We start from the raw sequence: 22,721 nt of genomic DNA on the forward strand, positions 1-22,721 counted from the left end.
TTGTTGTGTAAACTAAAGGGGAGTGTATTTGGGAATCATCGGAGTACCTTAGATTTTATTTGATTCATAAGGAATCAATATTACACAATTAACGATTAAAGATGGCCGTCTGAGTTAATAAAAAGCCATTTTGTAAGCGTTCTTTAATTAACAAAAAATAGAGGGGATTATTTTTGGGGAAAAACTTTGACGATTCCCAGTTAATCACGCAGTGAGACCAGTGCGTGGTCTTTAGAGAAAATTGAAATCAGTAATTTGGCGTATAGTCAGCAGTTCGATCGCCATTGATATTAATTTCCCAAGCCCGAAACTCGCAAAAGGAATTACCCCACTATTATTTATTAATTAATAACCACGTCTTACTTATACTTTCCAGCCTTTAAACTATGACAATGCTTAAAATACCCAAATTCCTAAACAATTTAAAGACAAATTTGGGTCACATGGTATTAGGCGCTTTAAAAAGTGCCTGAAGAATAGTTACCATTTCCGAAATTGGAGGCAAGAACTTGTGCAATACGCACATGCGATGGTACATCGACATAAATCTGGCAGCAAATAACGAACGGGTCAGCTTCCCAAGATATATCATGTATATAAGACGAGGTATTAAGACGAAATTGAAACTGTTCCCCGTTTTCCATTAATATGGAATTGGAAATCTGGGCATAAATCACGACGACGGAATTGAAATAGATTAATAATTGCGCCAAGCAGTATTAAATTGTCCTAAGTTAAGTCGGAAATTTATGGGGGTGGATTTTTACGCCCCGAGACGTTTTAAATCAACCGAAAGGAATACAATTCCATTGCTAGTCAATCAAGCGGAGGGTGCTGCACAAAATGAAATTACGTAGGTGCACACAGTTCGTTTCGTTACTTTCAAATAATAGCCGGCGGCGGTGGCGAGCGCACCATACTTTCCCCTTCGCACGCTTTCAGCTTTATGTGTAAACAAATAGGAGGAACTCTTGAAATTGTAGTTAGTTCGAAGCTTTTAGGACGATAAAACTTTTCTACAAGATTTTGCTTTCCTAAAGTTTGAATTGTTGTGATAAAGTTTTTTTTTTAGCTACACAATTCATTTTATATTATCATAGAGATGCTATCGCCGTAATGAAATACGTTGAAAAATATGAAATACGTAGCTTATTTGAATTGTAAATTTTAGTTTAAATAAACTAACCTAACATGGTAAATAGACGAAAATTATATTATTCAAGCTCGCAAGTTTCGCTACGTGAGAAGAATTATTCACGTCTCTATACATTTTTTTCGCAATGACTCTTTTTCAACCCTTAAAGTTTGGTTCCAAAACTATTCGAGTTCACGTTTCGTTAAACGTATTTTGGGTGGAGTTTGCTGTACCATATCGTTACTCAACGGATCACGTTTTGTCGAAGTCAGTCCTAAATTATGTACTCCGTTAGGAAAGGGAACTTTTTATTTAAAATAAACATTCTCTCTCTCTCGTGTCCCTCATGGGGTACACACGAATGATTATTTAGTGGTTTATAGCTTATTGAGACACTTAAAGATTTTTAAAACTCCGTCAAGGCTTCGCTAGACTAATCTATGCCCTATAGCGTTCTTCACTACCCTAGAAGGGAAAGCCCCCAAAGAGAGTCCAGCAGACCAGCCACCACACCATTCAAACGCCAAGCTGCGCAATGGTCGAGCCCCTACGAGGCCTTTTCCTTAAACTACGACGACCTCAAAAAATCATACAGAGGAAGTACGACAACAATCGAATATGTGGGATGATGAACGCCGAGTTCTTCTCCAGAGAACAAAAGGGTGAGGCCGCTTACTTCTTTTTCCAGGGGAAGTGAAGCGTCTGAACATCTCAATTGTTGTGAAGGAATTGTTACCTCCTCCGACCTTTTTTGGGGAACGTGCACGCTATAAGCCCCATTCAACTGGTTCGTCTCGCAGTAGGATTTAAGATGGCCACAAATCATCCGTGCAGGACACTTTAACACCACCCGCTGCGTCCGAACGTCCAGCGAATAAGCCCAAATGCCATCACTGCCCGGAGTATGATTTTCACCGGATCCTAGCTAGCCGTCAGTTTATAGGTACCGCAGAATCACCAATTTAATGAATCCAATCGCCAGAGATTAATAAATATGGATGATGGCAATTGAAATTCCATGCGTTCTAACTTACGCTGTCGGCTGATTTATTAAACGAGGTGAACTGGATGCGGTTCTCGACAGAAAGAGGAAAATGAAAGTGGACAATCTACAAACACTGCGCGGTAAAATTGCGTTGTCAAATTCCAACAATAGATGAAGCCATCTATTCAAAAGTTACGAGGATCTTTCAACAAGTAAATATACCGTAAACAATAATAATGCTTTGTAATGGAAAAAATAAATCGTTACACTGAACATTATCAATAGATTTAACACAACATCATTAATTGTTGCCTCGACACTTTTTAATAATTATCTTAAAATTAAAAGGATTGTTAGATGAGGGTTTGGTGCTAACCCGTCAATTCGTTTCTTTCACTAACAGAGATTAATAATTATTCATGGTTACAATGCTCCACTAAACTTGGTGTAGTCAATTTTTGGTAAAAAGGGAAGGTTGTACACTGCCATTTTTTGGCTCGAAAAAAAAATTGTCTCAGATCGACCCGAAAAAAAATTTTCTTATAGACTGTGGCCTGTAGAATCCATAATTTCAAACAGTTCCAAGATTGGGCTACTAGTTCAAAAGTTACAGCCCTTTGAATTTTCTTTCGAAATTGGTTTCTAGTCCATAACCTTTGATTGAGAAGTCTGATCGAAAAAGTACGAATTGTTTTGGATTCTACGCACCAAAATTAATAAGAAAAAGTGTTTTCCCGAGAAATTTTGGTGTGTTCGATTTTTGGTAAAAAAGGAAGGCACTGCCTTTTTTTTGGCTCGAAAAAAAAATTGTCTCAGATCGACCCGAAAAAAAATTTTTCTTATAGACTGTGGCCTGTAGAATCCATAATTTCAAACAGTTCCAAGATTGGGCTACTAGTTCAAAAGTTACAGCCCTTTGAATTTTCTTTCCAAATTGGTTTCTAGTCCATAACCTTTGATTGAGAAGTCCGATCGAAAAACTACGAATTGTTTTGGACTCTACGCACCAAAATTAATAAGAAAAAGTGTACCGTAAACAATAATAGTGATTTGTAATGGAGAAAATAAATCGTTACAGTGAACATTATCAATAGATTTAACACAACATCATTAATTGTTGCTTCGACACTTTTTAATAATTATCTTAAAATTAAAAGGATTGTTAGATGAGTGTTTGGTGTTAACCCGTCAATCTTTTCGTTTCTTTCACTAACAGAGATTAATTATTCATGGTTACAAAGCTCCACTAAACTTGCTCGTAATTATATTACAGCTCCTCGTCGAATTAGCAATTCGTTAGTAGGTATTGTCAGAATAGGTACTTGTAAATTGAAGGGCGCGCGTCGCACCCGAATGGAAAACATCGAACGAGAACCGCGGCTTGTTTAGAACTTGAGTAAAGCTCTTCTACGTGTTTTTGTTAAATATCGTCGAATTTCCTGAGAGTAAAACGTTTAGGTAAACAAAATATGCGCGAGCCACCGCATTTGTATTGCAGGCAAGTACCTACCGGAATGCAAATAGAGGAAAAAGTTACGATCGGCGGAATAAGTTATGTTGCCGTAAAAATAACGGCGGTCTCCTTTATCCACGTATGCAGATATAAACATTTTTTTATGCATCCCCAAATTGCGTTGCCTTAATTTCTGTTTACCTTTCTAATGAAAAACCGTTTCTTGGGCATTCGAGACGTGAGAAGGACGCATCCCTCGCGGTTTTACATAATAAATACGGAGCGGTGTGTTGTCCCCACAAGCTTTTAAATTTATTGAGCGCAGTGCATTAAACATTGGATATTTGTACAATAGACACCCTCGTCTAGCTCGAGTGTTTTATAGCCTGTCAAACAGGGGGAGACGGTGACGTGACAGACGCTGCTTTTCTATACGACAATTATTCAAATGCACCAGCTTGGGAAACCGAGAGATGGGAATTACATCTGGAAAACTCCAGACGACAATGATAAGTGAATTTTCATGCCATAAATTTGTCTACACTCTACCTGGGACTCGCCGTTCCCGATTTGCACTACCGTACCCTGATAAGTGAGGGTATAAACCGATCTGATTACCCCTTAAGCTTACGACAATATTATACCCAAGGGAAGAACGTAACAAAATCCTAGAGACAGCGCAATTCTGTTATTATCTAAGCCACTAAATTACCGAAAGTTTGCTTTGAAAGGGTTTTAGGGAACGAAATGCAATAATATTTATTCCAAATGACCACGGCGGCGCTTTGAGTTTAGTTTTACGTAAAGGTATATAAACCCGCCGTTGGAATTTGTACGGTTAGTTAGCAAAGCACAGGAATGCGAAGGATTCAGGTTGAACTTGTCAAAACTGAAGCACGGTTAGATAATCTCCCATCTGAGGAGACCTTAAATTCGCCCAAAAACTTCCACCTTGCTTTCTCTATCGTTCGGGCACAAATGAATTTGAATCGTCTGTTTCAGGTGAGCCTCGCCTGTTTTCTTCTACTCCCGAAAAGATCGGTAAGTTTGTTCCCATTCGATATATAGGATGTTCTAAATAAATAATAAATAAGATATTCGGTGATCGATAAGTAATTTTGGACGTTTTCCTAAGTTTCTTTCAGTCTCGTCCTTTTAGGAAAAGTGAAATGTCAATCAATTTTATTAGAAAAGCGAAATATAACTTTGATATAAACGGATTTTCATTGCTGTGAGAGTAAACTCAGTCTCTTTAATGCTCGTGCAGCATGCCATCAAGGTGGTAAAAAGGTCTACTAAAGGTTTTCAGTTACCAACTTAAAAAGAATTGAAGTTCAAATTGAAGTACTATTAATTATATTAAATAAGCCATAAAAATTACGAATGCAATTAATAAAAATCAGATTACGCACAGCGAACTAATGATACACACACGGAGAAAAATGATTTGTCATAAGAACAAAAAAATAAGTATATGCAGCTAATTTTCTTTGCACCTATATGGACTGCTAAAAGTTTTGCAGCAAGAGCAAAGAAAAAATGCTACCTATTTTTAGTTCATGTAACTAAATACGTTTTGCTTCTCGTACTAGAATCTGAAAGTACCTGTTACTAAACTTTTTTGCTTTCATAACAAATAACTTTAGCTGCGGCTGCCAGTAAATTTAGTATCCAATAATCGACGAAATTTGCAATAGAACCAGTCGCATTTGTACCCACTACTAACTTATTGAAGTACCAGTCACTGAATCTCTTTGCTCTCTTAGCAAATTATTTTAGCTGCAGCTGCTAAGAGCGTTATTATCCTATAATAGACGAAACTTGCACTAGCAGCTAAATTGTGTGCGGTCTGGCAACAAATTGTCTTTGTAGCCACAGAGATCTGGTAATCCCAAAAACTCAAGTGAGTCAAAAGAACTTTCTACACTGTATAGGTACTATATTTTTTTATGGTTGGGTTTCTACAAAACCATCTAGAACAACATAATATTACGTTATTCATGTGATACCACAACCATAGGAACAATATCTATTATTAACTTTTCGCATCACCCAATACAACTTCCATCTCACATTGCAGTGATAACTAAGTTTGGCGAGTAAGAAGTTGAATTAAATGAAACCAGAACAGGATGTTGTAGCCAAGTGGTGTATGTATAATATTAGTATCTATAACTAAATAATAAGATAATGAAATGGAGAATAATAGACAATATGAGAACATTGTGGTTTATTAAAGAGTTCAGATCACACTGAATGATTTAAAGTAACAAAACTACTATTAGAACTTTTATATAAATGGCAGGGAAAAGGATTAGTTAGTTCATCGAATTCAATAAAAAAATTCGAATCAAAATTTACAATTACTTCATATGCGTGATAGTGGCGATTTAAACATATTACTTCTGTTGCATAGCACACAAAGCCCATTTTATTATTTTTTCCGATCATTATGAAGTTGATAATTCCAAAGCTTGGTATAAGGTCACTTAAATCCGTTACCAGACAGATACCATTTCTATAAGTTATGCCATTGATGGATATCCACTTATAAATTGGGCAATCTTTAAAGTTGGCAGGGTAGTTGATATCTGTTAACATTGTATCACCCATACAAATATTAGGACCAAGGCTATAATTTCGTTTCAAAACATGATTATTCAAGAATCGATTGGCAAGTATTAGCTGGTGCTTAAGTGCTAGGGTATAAAGAATATTCCTTCTGGAACAAGTGACTCCAGCAGTAACTTTAGATTGTCGATGTTTGGACTCGTACCTCATAGACCATATATGACGCAAGGGCCCGACCATTTTCATAATGGACGCATAATGCAAAATAAAATGAAATTTTGGTTTCAATTTCTCATTAAATAAAGTTATAAAGAGTTCATTATGCTCCGATACTAAAGTTTCAAACATATTTGCTATTTCTGTAGTAACAGCGTTGGATAAAACTACATCAAGAATTTCTCTCAAACACAAGTACAGTTCCCACACAGGATCATCTACTGGAACAAGATCGCCCATCATCACGCCAAAGTATTTTATGAAACACATCATTTCTGATGCAGACATAGAAATCTTTGATTTCTTTTCAAAATTTCGTGAGATTGCGGGAGGTTTATTTTTCAAGTCAAAGTTGTAACGAAACGTATTAATACGCCAATTTAATGTATCTAATGAAAACAGTTTTTTTACGTTTATGTAATAATTTAACATATTCAGCATATCATAATGGCAAACGCCTTCCAAAATGTCATGCATAATGTCAACGCTCAAATTGTCACAAACATGAAAACTGGGAATTTCATTGAATACGCACGCTTCCTTTATACCTGTTTGACTAGCATCGTTTAAGAGTATATGCTCATTATAGTTTGTTTTATTTCGAAGCGTCACATTTTTTATATTGCAAAGAGATTCCATATCTTTCTTTGAAGATGTGCAAAATCTACAATAATGGTTACTAGAGAAACTTTCATTAAAACCCATTATTGAGTGAAGCCCCAAATTATCCCCAATAACTAAACCTAAAACAAAGTATATGCGTAACGTTTTCCCGTTTATGATAATAGTAATGCCGTTTTCTTCCAAAAATGTAAGTTCCGAAATGATGGGATCGAGAATTTTCCTATTACCAACTTGCTTACGATCTTCCGAGTGAAAAAGAGAAACCAAAATTATATTGTCTAGGGTACTACGAAATTGTGGTGGCAAAAATGGGAAACTTGCATATATGGCACCTATTTTATATACGCCAGCATGCGACCCTAACGGATTGCAGGCCTCATAGTCATCAAAGTAGATGAACAGAGGAAGGACAGTATCCTCGACATTGTATTTCGTTAATTTAGATTTCCACAAGTCACTTTGGATGAAACTGGTTACAGTAGTACAATGTTTCAAGGAATTCACATAATCGCAAACTTGCTCGTGAAATCTAGGCAACTCGAACAATTGTTTCAATACAAGTCTCACAGGGACAAATTGGATTGATAGTGGTACTTGACCAAGTGAAGTGTGCAGTTTTGAATTATTTGCACTAATTCGATATCCAACATCATAAGACACAGGTCGAATCAAATCATTTGTGCTTGCTAAATCCTTGAACCTCAAATATTCAGAAGATAAAAATTGAAAAGGATTTTTAAGTGCATCAAACATTGAATCAGTGGTGGTCACGAAATTTTCGTCTATATCTAAAGAACTCATTTTACTGTTTACTCTACGTTGAATTACATCGACAAACCCACCACTCATAAAATTTAAAAATTCATCAATTACAATCTGAACCATACTTCGAGGCAAGGACTCAAACGAATATAATTTTGCTACAAATGTCCTAGCCTGTGCCTTGATAAGATCTTTGAAAGTAGTTATATCCGAGTCACTAATAATCATACCCTCCTCAATCTCGTCATCAAAATTATCATCAGAGTTACCATCCAATGATAAGTTTTGACTGTCCGTTAGGGCCCTTTGGTCACATATGAAGGCATCATCAGAAGTACTATTATTTACACCGCCCTCAAGTACATGTTTAGCTTTAAGGTGTTTTCTAAATGAATTGTACTGGCAAAAGGTTCTTTGACAATCGCCCTGCTTGCATCTGTAGATACTTTCTGTACTAAGCTTATGCACAAATTTGAAATGACATGATAAAGCGGTTAGAGAACGAACTCCTAAATTACACAAATAGCAAATGAACATTTTCAAAAAGATTATCAAATGTACTTATACTAACTAACAACCCAGCATACCTTAGGTAGGTATCTAATACTCTTATATATATCTAATCTAACTCTAACGTAAGAACTATGTTGGTTTTAACTTTAACTTAGCCCTTAAATTCCTTAAATCATTTATCAATGTGCTTAAACCAACAGATTTCTTATCGCTTGGGCATTCGATTTCATAAAACATATACTGAATAAAGAGCCACACCTGATTGCACTCTATTGGGTACCTTGCATTGAGAGCGAAAAACACTTTGAAGCAAATGTCCACTGCTTTCAAAAAACTGCAAACTTTATACAGCTGGGTCTCAACTCTTACGTATATGTCGAGAGGGTCTTCGATTTCTGTTCCTACAATGACAATGAAAGGTTGAAGAGTTTCTTTCCACTTAGACAATCTGTCCTGGCGAGCTTCTACCACATGTTGCAATTTACCGATGTCCTAAAATGAGTAGGTTTAACAAAAACAATGAAATTTACAGTCATATTGCACACACCGTTACATGTAATACAAATGATTCTTTAACTTCCAATCTAGAAGGACGCCACTGGCCCTGCTTGGTTCTTATTGTAGTAGTTGGTATGACGTAAGGGAGAATGCAGAACAAGGTCCGTGACCTTTTATCTAAAAAAAAACTCAATTAGTATGCTTTAAATAGAGGAACCTATAGAAGTTATCAATTTTATACCTGAGTTTTCTTGGTTTTTCAACTCATCCAGGTAACTTCTTATCTTCTTGTCTTTTGTATCTTTCAAATGTTCTACAAGTGCACGTGTTACAGATTCTAATTCGGAGTACAACTTCAGTTCCGTTCCTGGATGCAGTCTACTAAAGTCATTTTCAAGCTAAATGGGAGATATAATTGTGAACAAATGTTGATAATAACTTTTACTAGATTAAATTAATTACCAATTCAAATCCATCGACATTAAGTAAAGCTGGAAATTTTTTCAGGTATGTACAGATATCAATTTCTGTCAATAAATTCCTTCTTGTATGAAAGGTCTCAGTCCAATGGTTAATGACAGACGTCCATGGAGATACGTTGTTCTCCAGCCACTTGATAATTTCACTATTCTCTTCACCAATCTCTACAAATTTACATATCTTCATTATACTCATTATTTTTAAAAGTAGTGTTTGTGGAAGTAACATTCTCACCTTTATTTGAATCAGGAACTGTAGCTGTACTTTTAGCCTTTTTATTAATCAACCCAATACTAGTAAATCGTCTTCTCAAATTATAATATTTGGTAAATAATTTACCTCTCCCTGATTTCTTGCCCTGTTCGTTTACTATGGCAAAATAACAATCCTGGAAACATTTAATTAAAAACATGCAATTCTCTACAACTATAAACGGACATACTTTATTTTCTGTTGGGAACATACGCTGGACAACGACCGCCAAACTGTCAAGCCGAGCTGTCGGTATACTGCAAAATATGCATTAAGTATAAACAGATTTATATCTTCGTTATACACACCTCTTAGTAAGATCAGCCTTCAGCTCGTGTTCGATTATCACATCTACTAATTTCTGTCGAGTTTCTCTATTTAAGACCCCATTTTTTTTATAAAACGCCAATACGTATTTGCCTTTAGGTGAATTTTCCAAAACCTCTTGGAGGTCTGTAATAGAATCCACAAGGCAAACTTTCTTAGCAGATGGCTCGAATTGCTCGAAAGAACCTACACAGTTATCAAATAAGTACTTATTTGGATAGCACGTTGTTATTACATGAAGGTTTCGGGTTCGATGTAGTACCGGCACTAACCACTACTTCTTCTACAATTTGGTCTTCAATTTGCCCAAGATCAAAGGAGGAGTCTACACTAACATCACTTAGGGAATTAAATGAGCTGGTTGGTGATGGCGAAGAACTATACGATGAACCGGATGCACAAACCTACAGAAAATGTGCGGTATAAAAGCCCCAAACTACGTCATTTATGTAAGTAGCAGGTAATCGCGTCATTTATGTAGTAATCGTGCATAGAAAATGAAGAATAAGTACTTACATCAGCATTTTCAATTCCTTTAAGCACAATCAGGGGTTTTCGAAAAGCTTCGAGTTTGTTCCATAGCTTTAGTCTAAGACCTATTTGGGGAATTAGCTCCCTAATGGATTCCTGGTCGAGTATTTGTAGTGAGTCAAGATCTATCTGATGCTCTATAAAAAAATAAGCATGAACATTTTGCGTCTATTTTGTCGCCATGTTGAGACAATCGTTAAGATTTCGACGCTTAACCGGCGTTATTTATACTTATACATTTACAAAAAGCGGAGACAAATTTTGTCGACTTACCTTTGAAGACGCCACTCAAGATTTCAAGACCCCAACATTTCAGTAAACCGTCAATGTCGGTTGGGTCACCAGAAACACTCACACACTGCAATTCTGATTCCATTTCAGCTAGGTAATTTACTTAAGGTAGGTAAAGGTAACACACGCGTAAATTAAATAATTAAAATGAAATGAAACCGATCCTTACTTCTTCGCTTTTACTTGAGCAGTGGGCTACGGAAATTGGTTTTATTTTTCTGCTGACCGTTGTCAGTTGTGACTCACACCTACGTATGTAACTATAGCTAAACATACTTTGTCGGCTCAGCAAACCATTTGCATGTGGGTGCAAAACAGATTGCTACGCGAGGAACAGCTGAGACAGCGAAATTTTCATTTGTAATTACTACTAAGATAACTTGTTGTCTAAGCTAATCTTTGTGTACTAAAATTTTTGTCACTTCCAACAAATTTGTTTTCGCTTCTGAGACAAACATAAAAGACATTCTACTAAAAGATTTTGTCATCAGAGCAAAAATAATTATAGCAAAATAGAAACTGCTAAGAGAACCAACTTATTTTTCTCCGTGTAGGGCAAAGCCGAAATTAAAGGGAAACAAAAGGTAGGTATATATGATGTCAAATATCGGTTGCTATTAATTTACGATATTCATGTCGCATGTTAGGCAATAGTTACGTTGTAATTGAAAATTATAGGACATTTTCGTGCACAGATAAGTAGTTCCATTCTAGTTTATTCGAAAATTTCTCACGGCAGCTAGTAAAAGCGCAATGTACTGATATAGTTGGTAATAGAGGTATTTTACATACGAGGACAAGAGATTTAGTACAAATGCCTTCATACTCCACCTAGGTTTCTGAAAATCCCCTTCACGTGAAAACCTCCCCATAATTTTCCAGTAAGCTAATCGAAATGGTAGTTTCTTCCAGATAGAGAGCGCAGGCATAAATTCGACCCTTCCCCCAATGGGGACCAATATAGCAACATAATTTAATCATAATTCTTTTTGAAATTCTCATGCAAAGATTTGGTCAATTTTCAAATAAAAGATCTGCTTTTTTTTTAAAATGAGGTGTCGGATCTCCCTCGATAACTTTTGCTGTAGGTGGGTTGATCATTAATTAAGTTCGCTTATGTTTTCTATAAGTCAAAATTATTGAGACGGTGTCATTTCTCGGTCGATTTTTGTTTTTTTTTCAATCCCGCGATAACTTTTCGTTCAATTTCCATTTGATTTTATCTTTTACAGGTTAAAACCTATTAAAAAGCGAACTTTTGATCCCTTTTCTTAGGAATCGATCTTTTGTAATAAGTTTTCTTGTTGCTGTTTTTAAATTCATTTCGTTTTTTTTACTACAGGTTAAAATCCACTAGAAACGGAAAGACTATAATCTACTCTTTGTTCTTTTCAAAATTGGTTCGGTTAATTTACGGCTGAATCCTGACCAAAATTACTGATTCGTGCTGTTTGTTGATATTTGGATTGATTTCCCTTTCCTTATAAAAGCAAAACCTGTAAACTTATTCGGTTTTCCTCAAAAAGTACTCTACAAATGTTTAATTTTTTTAAACTCCAATGGTAAACCCACAACCTTCAAATGTAAATTTAGATCTACCCATCATCAAACCTCTTGGTTTCTGGATTCTAGATCACGGTAGGAGGGTCCACGCGCACCTAAGCCTCAAGTTGGGGCCCTTTGTACCATCTTCATGACAAGAAGCCCCCGCTTATAAATACCGGGTGTTCGGCAGAGCTGGTCAACTCCACAAATATACGGTGTGGTCATAACTTCCGGTGTGAAACTTCAAGGCGGAAAAGGGGTGCTTCGTTACAGTAACCAATTGTTGTATGAGAATGAGCCCAAGTTACGACCTCGGTTTCATGCAAGTCTGTACCACCTGCAGAGTCTACAGATCTTTCACAGCATAAAGCGATAGATTCCATAAAGTGTACACAACCCACAAAATTGAGAAAAGAAACTGAAATATGTGCCAAACCTACAGAACTTGACGCCCTACAGAATCCAGAATTTCGTAGGACTTCCAGAATCTACGATGTATACAGTTTACCTCCTACAAAACCTGCAGTATGTATAAAATCTTCAGAATCTAAATAATCTACCAGAACTTAGAGGCCCTGCAGAACCCGTAGAGCCTGTACAATCTACAAAATATGTATAATCTAGAAAATGTGTAGAACTTGCAGAATTTACAGATTCCAAAGAAATCAAAGCAGTTACAGATTGTACAAAATCTACCGAATCAAGTGAATCTTATATAAGATCTACAGAAGCTCCAGAATCCAATAGATTTACAGAACCTTCAGAGCAGCCAAACTTACAGAACCAGATCTGTGGGGTATGCAGAATGTATAATACCTACAGGATCTAAATATCTTACAGAACGCACAAAATATGTAGAATGTACAAGATTTGTAGAACCAGCATGTTCTACAGAACCTATACAGATACACCCGAAAATCTTGAAAGTATCCAAAACGCACGATTTTAATATTAATTTTGATGCTCTTAGAGTCCCCCTTCTTTGTATATCCGAATATACAATTCCTCTTGCGATCACAGGGGAGATTTTTGGAAGTAAACTGGTAAATTTTGTATTTGATTTTCAAGAGCTCACCTATAAACAGAAAATTCAAATTATTCCTTACCTCACACCAAACCTTTATTAAAGTGCGCAATTAAGAGGTTTGAAAATGTCTACGTTTCATCAGTATCACGCTAAGGTTTAATTATTGGTTAATTTAAATTGATCACTTAAATGAATCGGTATATTGAAAACTGATTCCTAATTAAACTGGTCACCTGAAAGTGGTACGCGATAAATTTAGTTACTCGAACAGAAAAAAGTTCGACTCTAATTTATGTTCACCAAAAAAACTTGCCTAATTAGTAAGGGATTAAATTAATTTTCGCATTTTCTAAACTGGCGAACTTTTGATATTTTCGATTCGATTGCGCAAAAGTGGTAATTTAAAAGTGAACGTCAATAAATATTAATGACGAAATAAAAGTCAGCCTTTTAATTTCAATTTAAATTTATAAATGGCATTTAAAGGGCAATCGATTTTTAGGGGAAATTTCAATACATTTCACTTTAGTAAATGTATGGGAATTCGAAATTAGCGGAATTAGATAAACAAAAAACTAAGGGTTATGACTTTAACCTTATTGTGTAACGGCGGCACTTTTACTTAAATGACATTTTAATCCCCTTCCCTTGAGACTATAAACATTTGCGAAACGGTTGTACATTACGTTTTGTCCTTTAGTACTAATTGATTTATAAAGTTGAAAGTTTTTCACGAGAGAACCGAGGAGAAGAGGTAATTGCGAACAAAGAACATTTTACAACGGGTTGTATTGAGACTGGATTTTTCTTCGTTGCGGGGGCTTCATTGATTTTCTTTCATATTTTCAAACAATCATCCCGAATTTAATTAAAACGTGATTAAATTAAAGCAATACTTTCCAATTAGTAACATTAAAACGGTTGGAATCCCCACTGATGGGAAACGTAAACATTTTTTTAAACCGATACCTTTGTGAAGTTCTCTTAATCAGCAAAGTTCAAGCTTTAAAAGGCATCAAACTTTCAATGAAAATGAGCTCCATTTGATGTGAAATTTGCACGAAAAAAAACGTCCTAATGTGTCGCGTGATACCTATGAATTTGTTCGTTTCAAAACAAATGGACATTGCGAGTTTTCGCATATTTTATACGTACCAGTCCCTTTATTAAGCGAACCCTTCATCCATTAGCAAATGTTCGACACTGATGTATGCAAACGCATGAAAATCCACTCTGAGCACATTAATATTGCATGCAGCTTCATGTCTCTCTGCTCAAGATGAATCCTCCGGTTCTCTTGTAAGCACCGACGACGGTGGCATATTTACAAATTTGCGACAAACCACATTTAAGAATATAAGATGGTGCTGAATCCAGGGAAACAGAATGAAGTGATATTCTCGACAAATTGATGAGAAGAACGGTTTTAAATAAGAATTACAGAAAAACTCACTAAATAATACGTCATTCTCCCTATCTTCGTGACAGGTAGCATTTATACAGGGTAAAAATTTTGCTTGAAACACTGAATATCTCCAGAACAGCATTTTTTTAAGAAATGGTATCCAAAATTATAAAAATGTTACTACCACTCTACGTACGTTAAATTTGTAGCCAGTGCCGTGCTTCTGCATGATCAAGGACGGCATATTTTAATGGCCACTCTAGTTTTCATCACTCGTAATAAAGAGTAATGTTTTTAATTAACAAACCATGGCAACGGTAGTAAGTCTCTTTGGGGATTTTTCTTTGGGCATGGATTCTAAGGGAACGGTTTTTTTTTGGCATTATACTCCTCTGGTGGTAATTTTTCTGTGGGCAAATATTCCGGATCGAATTCCGATTCTAAAATTATATTAAAAACTAATGTTTATTGACAGCTTTGAAGAGGACCCCCCGCGCATCCCTGAAATCGGGTGCGGATTACACGCACGTACAGTCGAATAGACAGATATATGGGCAGACAGATTTTAGTAAAGGGCTGTTCCGCTAAAACCCATTTAAAGTTTTCAGCACTTTTAACCCTTTTGAAAACGTGCACAGGAAAGAACGCGATCTGCAGGTTCCGAAATGTACGAGCATTGTCTCAAATTCGCGACTAGTCGAATTCTAGGGGAGGTGCTCTTCTGAAAGCGGACATTCTGGGGGTAACCTTTCCAGGGTCGAATTTACCTCGGCGATCAATCATCTCACATCGAGAATATTAATAGAGAAAGGGAATTTCCCAGAGGCGATTGAGCAAGAATATTTGAGTGTTAATCTTAGAGAGTGGGTTTCTGGCGTGAATGTTCAGGAGACGAATTTGTGGGCCAAGTTCTAACAAATTTCCCTCACGCATGAGACTATGACCTAATGTTGTGTATTCGAACTAGACTGGGTTGGTAAACTGGGTTTGTCACATAGCAAGGTGCGACTGATATAGCGCAAATAGCCTTAGATTGAGATTTTGGTGTTATTTCTCCAAAGCTAAATAATATATGGTGGTGCATTAGAAATGATACATAGCTATTTCTGTAAATTAAAATAATTTTCAAAAAACGCTTTGGCACGTCAAATTGATCATGGAAGGAAACAGTGTCTAAAATAAAACTTGCTCACTAATGTCTTTGTCTCGCATCGCTGACAGTGCAACCCTTAAAATCTTAAATGATGCATCGTTGGTAAGGTCGCCCATCTCTGAATTCGGATAGGTAATTTTTTTGGTTTAGTTGTTTCATTTCCAGCGCATTCGACGTTGCAGGTACAAGTTTTCTCTTTTTTATACCACTTGCAACTGCATAATTTTGACGCACGATCGCGTTAGCTTCTATATTACATAGTGATCGGCCCGACATCCTTCCAATGACATAAACAACAGCGCGCCCTCAACTTACTTTTAAAATATTTCGAAAATATCAAATCTAAAAAATTATAGTCTCACCAAATTCAGAGAAGGAAAGCTTTTCCAATGATGTCCTATCTTCCTTGTTGCGCAATTACCAATGCTAAGGGTTTTGCTTTAGTACTAGGTATGCCATACAAAAATTAAAAAGGAAGTATATAGGTACTTAATAATTACAAACATTTAAAAGAAAAAATCATCAATATCGACCTGTTCCTAAAACGTTTCAAGATTTTCAAAACCCTTACTGTTTTGATTATTAACAATCTCTTTAAAAAATGACAGAATTTTTCCATGTATCTCTTCAAACTATAAAATAAATAACAGTAAGAAAATCAAAAAGAAACTTTAAAGTTCATTCACTACCATAGTTGTAGCAAAGATAACGCAAAAAAATAAGCAGTTAGTGTAATTTTACTCAGTCACCAATAATCAACATATAGCCATATGTGGTCAAAGAAACGTAAAACTGGTTCCAAGAAAACTGGAAACTTACCTTTTCTGAACACCACCACAATACTACCACCAGAAATAAAATTTTTTTAAATTAAAAAAAAAGTATACACAAAATCAAAACCCGTGTTCAGATAAATTTTAAAATACCACTCTGTCAAACGTTCAAGAATGAAGATACTATACAGGCGTTAAAGTTCTAATTAGTTGTGGTCATACGTACTTAAACCTGATTTTTCGGACCTAATTACTTTTACCTTGTAATAAACCCTATTCATTTGACAGAAATAATAGAAAGGATGTCATTACGATATTTCTCTTATTGTTTCTTTATGAAGTGCAATTTGTGTTATCGGGGTCTTTTCAAATTTACCTTTAATTATAATATTATCTTAATTACTTATCCAAAATTAGTGCCATCTATGAAATGCATTTTTCTATTGTCATTTATACATACTCGTTTTGTCTAAAATAAATTTAAGTCATTTCCTTTGTCACCCTTTTCAACTAAAGAAATAAAGAACAATTTTTTATGTGTCTTCATTAAGAAATCTTTATGTAAGGGAGCGTTAAAATTACTTCCTTTTTCTATTTTCATCATGATCTTATAATGTAAATATTTTTAACTTTAGACTTATCACTTTGTTTGTGTACGGTATTATATGTTGATTCTGTTTTAATATTAAGAGCGTCTCAAAAGTAGCGAATACTACACATAATATTGTAGATATACTATAACTAGGTATAACTATTTGGTATTTAATTACTCCACAAAAGACGTTTCAGTTACCTATTCTTATTTTCTCAAAACGAAAGCGCAGTAGATAAAACTTATGTGTTGTTAAATTACAGGATTTAACTATATTAGACTCTTCATACAACTTCAAAAAAAAACCAGCGTGATTATATTTAAGAAATGGAAATACATACTTAAAGAATCGCGATGTGTGAAAATGAAAGACCAAATAACTACCAAGATGTGCACTACTACATACAATCTGTAAAGGCAATCGTCTAGTAGCCTCTTAAAAATATTTAATTTTAATAAACCAAAGATTTACAGAATTATCCGAGTGCGAATTGTCCGGGCGCGAATTGTCCGCAAACGCTGGCAGGCATAAGTCCAGATTGGACTGATTATATTGATTTGTATAATAATATTTTGTTATCCAGGTGTATAAAAAAATTCTCCAGTTTCTGTAAAAATTCACCGCCATCAACTCGTATTCTTCCCGCTTTCTTCTCTTTCCAATAGAGGGTCGTTTGTAAAACAGCACCTGGACCGATTTGTAGATCGGAGTTCGTCGTCAAAGTGGGCATAGCCAGTACCATATCAGATTTAATGTCACCGCTTTGGCACTTTTGATTATGTATCGTCGTGCATGTTCTAGTGTTAGCATATTCAAATGGTGTCTTTATTCAAGAACAAGCCCTGTCCGGGGGCGGGCTTCCGCTAAGAACTCGACGGTAACCAAGCGAGATCCATTGGAGCTCGATTCTCAAGATGGTCTACAATAAAAGAAGTCTGTAATTAGCAAGGGAGGTTTCCAGGCTTTTACCAAAGTGTTTAAATAAAAATAAAAAGATGAATACAAAGCTCCGAAACACTAACAAAACACATAATAACGGTTGATGATGAAAGCCAGCCGTTTGTAAATAAGAGTGCCAAAATCGCCTCCCGCTTAATTAGCTTGAATTAAATACAACCAGGAAACCCCAATAAATTGATAGTTCAGCATTAATCTTTGCAAGGCTTTTAATCAATGTAATCCCTTAGTTCACAAATCACGTCCGAAGCGAACCAAAACCGAAAGTAGTTTATAACTTGGAATAAAACAAACATATTTTGTATAGATAGAGATAATATAAGCTCCGGTCGTCGATTGCAGCTATACGTTTAGTATAATAAACCATTTTTTTTAGTTTCCAATTCCAAGTTCCGTAATAGCGAAGCCATTTCCTCTACATTCGTAGATTCAATTTCTGTAAATACCAGCACGCCCGAGCTTTTCTACAATTTAACCGGGATCTTCTGATGATCACTTTATAATTTTACTATCGTCCTCGTAAAAGTTTGACGAAGCAAAAGTGGAAAGTACGCCTGCTTTTGATGTTTCCTATACTCGGATAAGTTTAAAACAATGAGATCCTGAAAGTGACACTTACAAACAGAGAGGTTAGGCAATCGATACTGTATACACAACTCTTAAAATGTGGATCCCAAAACCTGGGGGTACGCGTAAATAAATAAATAACGACTCCTACCCAACTTTGCGGTAGTTACGTTTAGGTCCTGCCAACTACATGTGTTATTTTTATTTATGATCTCCCCGGCGAGTGTGCTTTTTCAACGACCTTAGCATGATAGAAATACAAACATCTTAATGCTATGTCCGACTTTATTAAGACCAAAAACAAGGGAAATGCGAGCAAAAAATATATTATCGACGTAAGAAACACTTCATGTCGACCTTATCCTTTCTTAATCTGTTTCCTTTATATATGTTTGAATTTATTTTTATTTCGCACGATAGGCTTAAATTAATTAAAATGCGGGGTTGTTTACAAAGCTTTCGTTAAAATACTCAATTATCTTAGAAATTCATTGGATGTGACAGGGAACTTTTTTCTGTGCAGTGGAGCACTTGATTCACCATCCACCAAGTGCTGCAGAAAAGATCTGGATTTGTTATACTAAAATATTATTAAGCTAAATCATCAATCACTTTCAGGGTGTGACAATTAACCTACATAGTACCACACGGGCGTTAAGCTTATGAGTTAGCACAAATTGAGGATTATCTTAGATGAAACGTAGGTGAAAGGTTGAATTGCTGTTGTTAACAAGTTAAGGGCTGGTGGCGGACGTGGCTCAGAATATATATTATTTTGATTTCGGTAATTAAAGCTAAATTGGAAAACTTAGTTGGTAAGAGGATAACAAAGTGAAACAAACTTGCCATAATACACCGACACTATACGTTCGTGTCAAATTTTAGGAAGCTCGAATAATTGAAGGTCCTTACGAATTTATGCCATTTTGAGAAGTCGCACTAAATATTGCCTTGACTACTGTAACAAAGGAACAATACATCATTAAAAATCACATTTATTAATTTAAATTTGTGGCTCAGCACCATGGACGAAGATATTAAAGCTAAGTAAATAAAAAACCCCCTGTAAACTACTCTATTGAGTAGCAAGAGTCCTATTTTCCTCGCGACCACCAGGCAAGTCTAATGAAAACACAGCAGTAGCAGTGGATCATCCTAATCTTAGTACAGGGTGTCCCATATTCTACACTTTTATAGAATATCTCCGTCATTGTTAGGCCTTATGGTGCGTCCTTTTTGGATCAAACTTAAATACGAATATACTGGCTCGTTTAAGAGATACAGGGAAATATCAAAGAAATTGGCAGTTTCAGAATGACCTTACATTTTTTTAGTTAAAAGAGATACAGAAAAAAATATTTAGCTTTGAAATTATATAAGTAGACGGGGTGAGGTAAAGAGTTATCTGACATAACCTCATTTTTTAAATAAAACGCTTTGTATATTTTATTCTAAAAAATGGCATACTAGATGTTCTTCTCAACAATATAACACTAAAAAATCAATATTGATTCAAAAAGATTCAAAAAAAGGTTTTAAAACAATTTAAAAAGTTCTTGAATCATTGAAACCCTTTAAAACCTTTTTTAATCTTTTTGAGCTGTATTGTTTGAATTTATTGAATCACTTGAATATTTGTACATTTTTGAAAAAATAATTTAATATGCTATCTTTTTAGATACAGGGTGTTCCATTTAAGAAAATGATGGTATGTCCGGTAACTTTTTTAACTAATTAAATATAGTCATTCTGAAATTGACAACTTTTTTAATTTTCTCCGAAACTTCAGTTTCTCTGCTTATATTTTTCTCGGGCAACCTTTTTGAAGGTGCAATATTAAAAATTCTGCCGACCCCTGGCGCCAATTTTACAAGACTACGTATATAATTTTCATTACTTTGTGACCTATATCGATCAAAAACTAAGTAGGTACCTATTATAATTCATTTCATTCATGTTTCAGATTCTTCCATATCTGTGGACTTTTCAGAATGCAATTAGGATTATAGGATATATTTTAATTTTCATTTCTTCTCTCGTTTCTAATACCTTCTTTATCCACCTCTTGACTCTCTCCCTCTCATCAATTATTTCTCTCCTGTTTTTCCCTCTTCTTTCTACTTCTTTGCGTTCTATTACCAGGTGATCAATATCTTTTTCTTCAGTCTCTTTAATTGTTACTCCTTGCTCAAACGAAAATAAAAACTTACATTAATTAATTGGTGATAATAACGTAATCGAAGGAATTTCAAGGATCATATCATTATAAATCATAATACTGTGCCCGATTGATTTGATGAAATAAAAGAGCAGAATGATCAGTGAGTAATCGATTTGCGGCGATGCCTTTTCAAATTTTCATCAGCCAAAGCCATATGTAACCCAAAGCAACCGTAATTGCTACACACGCTTTCATTGGGATTGAGATTTGAATATACAGTAAGAGCCTTTTTAAAGCAGGTGAAATGGAAGACCCTTTCAGTAAACTCTGCTTTAACTTCCCGTCTGAGGGATAATTTGGAAGTTCCATCCATTTCCAATGTGTGCCTTTTTAAGATTTCAGAAACAGAATTATACTCCGTGTTTGCACATCCGATTACAGAACAAACGCTTTTAAAGCTCCCAGCTGGTAATTACCAAACGTAAACCTTTTTGAAATAACGATGGGACTTGGCTTGACTTTTTTTAAATTAATTTCAGTACAGGCTATTCTAAATAAATGGTTTCGATTGAATTTATATTGCATACGATAGGTACTAGCTTTGTTTGTCGAAAGCGGGTAAGCCGGAAGTTGCGATGAAATAAAATCGGGAATATATTTCAAGTGTTCAGAATCGTTGAGGGGGTTTAAATATCTACTTGATAGAAACATGCTGAATTGGGAACAAAGTGGAAGCGTTTTATCAGTGAACATTAGATTGCGAATAGAAAATGGGGAGACAACGGAAGTAACTTAACTGTGAACAAGGGAGGACTGTATAGCATTTTGCGAAAATGTGACGTCTTAATCTTGTTTGTCTCAGATTATATTTTATATTTACTCGCGCGCGCCTTTTAGCATTCCTGTTTGTGGGAGGGCGCATACGTAAATTTTCCAATTACCGCTACGCCGGGTATTAACGGTATTACTTCGTCAAATTATTTGTTAATTTATTTTTTCTAAAGTTCTTTTTGAGGAGCAAGAGCTTTCCGTTAGTGCATTACGCTTATTACTCCGGGGAAAATAATTTCCTCCATCATTTCAGTAAATATTGCACATTCACACGCACGAAGCAGCTTTTCGAATAAATTAATAATTGATCATTTTGAACCCCGACCAAAAACTTGGAAATTCTTACCTGTGGAATGCGCAGCAATGTATATATGCGAGTTTCGGTATTGCAGTTATTCTAGGAATTATAAGGTGGAAATACGGATTCGGTTTCCACCAAAAATATTCAAATACCTCCCTTGGACTTTTACAAATTCCGGAAATGTAAATAAATAAAGGAGATTTGCGGTTGTGGTATTTTCGTTTTGCGTTCCGCAATTGTCAGACGACGACGTCGGTATGTAAGTAAGCTTTTGGTGTCCTTAAGAGTACGATATTACATCGGTTTTACTGTGAAACCTTTAATGAATTTACAGTTGACAGTTGGGGATGAATTTAGCAACCGAATCTAACATAAACGAACAAGTTTAATATCTATAAGCACGTGGTGGTAGATAAGACGTCATCTACCTCACTGACTTCAAAGAGAAATTCCATATTGGAGTTTGAAGTAGGTGAACGTGGATTTATGCATCAACAATCCTAAATAGGGTCTTAGCAAGTTCCCTTGGGGGATGTTTCAAATAGATGCTCGCTTCTACAATTTTTTACGTTTATGTTTCCTTATTACGTCTGTATACATTTTCACATAAGGGTTTAGCGATAAAAATGCTTCCGAATTCCTTTGGAACGCAAATCGGATATTGTTTGGGTTGTTGATGCTTAATTGAAGGCAAAGTGAAATTCTAGACATTTAATACTTTGTTTTAGTGGCTTCTCTGTAATTACGATTCGTTTGATTTTATAGTCCCA

At 35.5% G+C, this 22,721-nt stretch overlaps 3 protein-coding genes across 3 annotated transcripts in view; 1 reads left to right on the forward strand and 2 right to left on the reverse strand.

Annotated features, from left to right (window-relative positions):
* The first annotated feature begins 4,581 nt into the window (after positions 1-4,581).
* The window catches only part of LOC116178902 (protein amalgam-like), a 64,190-nt gene continuing 46,050 nt past the window's right edge, over positions 4,582-22,721 (forward strand). The window contains exon 1 of the mRNA XM_031498555.1: positions 4,582-4,614. The gene's annotated coding sequence lies outside the window, so the exon portion shown is untranslated. The remainder of the gene's footprint in view (positions 4,615-22,721) is intronic.
* LOC116178339 lies at positions 5,821-8,283 on the reverse strand. The gene has a single exon (XM_031497806.1). The coding sequence runs from the start codon at positions 8,281-8,283 to the stop codon at positions 5,821-5,823; it is 2,463 nt and encodes an 820-aa protein (XP_031353666.1).
* LOC116178901 lies at positions 8,370-11,156 on the reverse strand. Its single transcript, XM_031498554.1, has 10 exons — positions 10,621-11,156; positions 10,333-10,484; positions 10,052-10,220; positions 9,798-10,002; positions 9,680-9,746; positions 9,472-9,625; positions 9,220-9,401; positions 8,999-9,155; positions 8,807-8,934; positions 8,370-8,751 (listed from the first exon to the last, which is right to left on the reverse strand). The coding sequence occupies exons 1-10, from the start codon at positions 10,721-10,723 to the stop codon at positions 8,389-8,391; spliced, it is 1,680 nt and encodes a 559-aa protein (XP_031354414.1). The 5' UTR covers positions 10,724-11,156; the 3' UTR covers positions 8,370-8,388.

The sequence above is a fragment of the Photinus pyralis genome, unplaced genomic scaffold (genome assembly GCF_008802855.1).
Source record: "Photinus pyralis isolate 1611_PpyrPB1 unplaced genomic scaffold, Ppyr1.3 Ppyr1.4_LG8, whole genome shotgun sequence".
Classification (NCBI taxonomy): domain Eukaryota; kingdom Metazoa; phylum Arthropoda; class Insecta; order Coleoptera; family Lampyridae; genus Photinus; species Photinus pyralis.

Excerpts from the sequence above, each read along its gene's own strand:
- LOC116178901 (XM_031498554.1), bottom strand. The coding sequence starts at position 10,723 with ATGGAATCAGAATTGCAGTGTGTGAGTGTTTCTGGTGACCCAACCGAC. Across the intron at positions 9,747-9,797 it reads AAGGCTGATCTTACTAAGAG|TATACCGACAGCTCGGCTTG; the intron begins GTGTGTATAACG and ends CATATTTTGCAG. Across the intron at positions 9,156-9,219 it reads ATGTCGATGGATTTGAATTG|CTTGAAAATGACTTTAGTAG; the intron begins GTAATTAATTTA and ends TCTCCCATTTAG.
- LOC116178339 (XM_031497806.1), bottom strand. The coding sequence starts at position 8,283 with ATGTTCATTTGCTATTTGTGTAATTTAGGAGTTCGTTCTCTAACCGCT.